At 36.0% G+C, this 1538-nt stretch overlaps 1 protein-coding gene across 1 annotated transcript; it reads right to left on the bottom strand.

Annotated features, from left to right (window-relative positions):
• Nucleotides 1–199: 199 nt before the first annotated feature.
• Nucleotides 200–1255, bottom strand: SARC_15892 (hypothetical protein; the record flags this gene model as incomplete). The annotated part of the gene is made up of 3 exons (XM_014289993.1): nt 200–323; nt 968–1041; nt 1221–1255. Coding segments are annotated over 3 exons (233 nt in total), but the record flags the coding sequence as incomplete, so codon positions are not given.
• Between the last annotated feature and the right edge of the window lie 283 nt (nt 1256–1538).

Raw genomic sequence — 1538 nt, forward strand, 5'->3', positions numbered from 1 at the left:
CTAAACCAAACAACCAAACAACACACACACANACACACACACACACACANAGATATATATATATATATATATATATATATATATATATATATATATATATATGTATGTATACGTATATACATATACATATACATATACATATACATAAACATAAACATGTGGATATACTTATACATATACTTCTACATAGGAAGCTTACCGGTCATCTTCATCAATGAGCACCAAGTTGAGGTAGTACCGAACCGAAAACCGTTTACATATGTCAGTCATCGACGGTGTCAGGTCAAAGCCCGCCAGGAACAGTCGGATAGGAATTGACTCACCTGTGGGCCAAATTGCAGAAGTATTTTAAGCGTGTTAAGGATTAGGGATAATGATATACATATATATATATATATATATATATATATATATATATATATATATATATATATATATATATACGTTTGTACATGCATACATACATACATACATACATGCATGCATGCATACATACGTACATACATACATACATACAACATACATACATACATACAGGCATGCATAAATATATACATACATACATACATTACATACAAACATACGCATGGTGCAAATGGGAGCAAGGAATAATGCACCACGCAGAGATATGATTACTGATTATGCTCCTCCTTCAGAGTAAACCAATGCTAAACAAAAACAGTAATAGCCCTTACATTGGCAGGTGCTACAACCCCCATTGTCCAATCGGATGCACATGTACACTGTAGATCAGATATACAGATAGATCCGGAAATATAAAACCCTGGCACGAGTGTACGTGTTCGTGTTCACGTGTGGGACTCTACACCAGCACCATGACGACAACCGCATATATTCTTAGCTTCCTAAATAGTTAGTCATATATTGAAATATGGTATATAGGCTTCTGGAATATCATAGACTGAAGATAAAAGGTGAATTTGCATCTTAACTGTGGATTGCATACCTTTAACGGGTGCTCCATCCATTATTTCGAATTTAGTAACTGTCTGTGTCTCTGTGGAGGTGCCTTTGCCCACTCTGTGACAATTTGCAAAGAAAATTAGGATGAAGTTAAATTAGGATCAAAGTAGGGTTAAATCTTGAGGCGGGGTTAATATATTTTTGGGTTTGAATAAAGATGAACGTGATATATTTTAGGAATGGCAACTGAATGCTATTTTAAAAGTGATACCCTGTTACGCCTGTACAAAACTTACCCTAAAGTCTCCTTCCTGACGATAGCCAATTCCATCACTTTGACCTTTATCCGCACCAGTACAAAGAATATTTTGCCCACGATTACGTCCCTCAAATGGTATCTGCAGATGAGGGTGAATGCACAGATATGAATGACTGTGTGTACACGTAGTCATATCTCCGTAGTGTACGTATATAAATTGATGTAAGTTCGTATATTAGGGCGTAATTACATGCATGGGAGTGTATGCGTATCAATCGTGTGCGCGCACAAACTAAGACGAATCTTAGTGCTTAGCAATGTGTGAGTATCAATTGGTGTGAGTATCAATTGAAGC

This window comes from Sphaeroforma arctica, assembly GCF_001186125.1.
Source record: "Sphaeroforma arctica JP610 unplaced genomic scaffold supercont1.6939, whole genome shotgun sequence".
Taxonomy (NCBI): domain Eukaryota; class Ichthyosporea; order Ichthyophonida; genus Sphaeroforma; species Sphaeroforma arctica.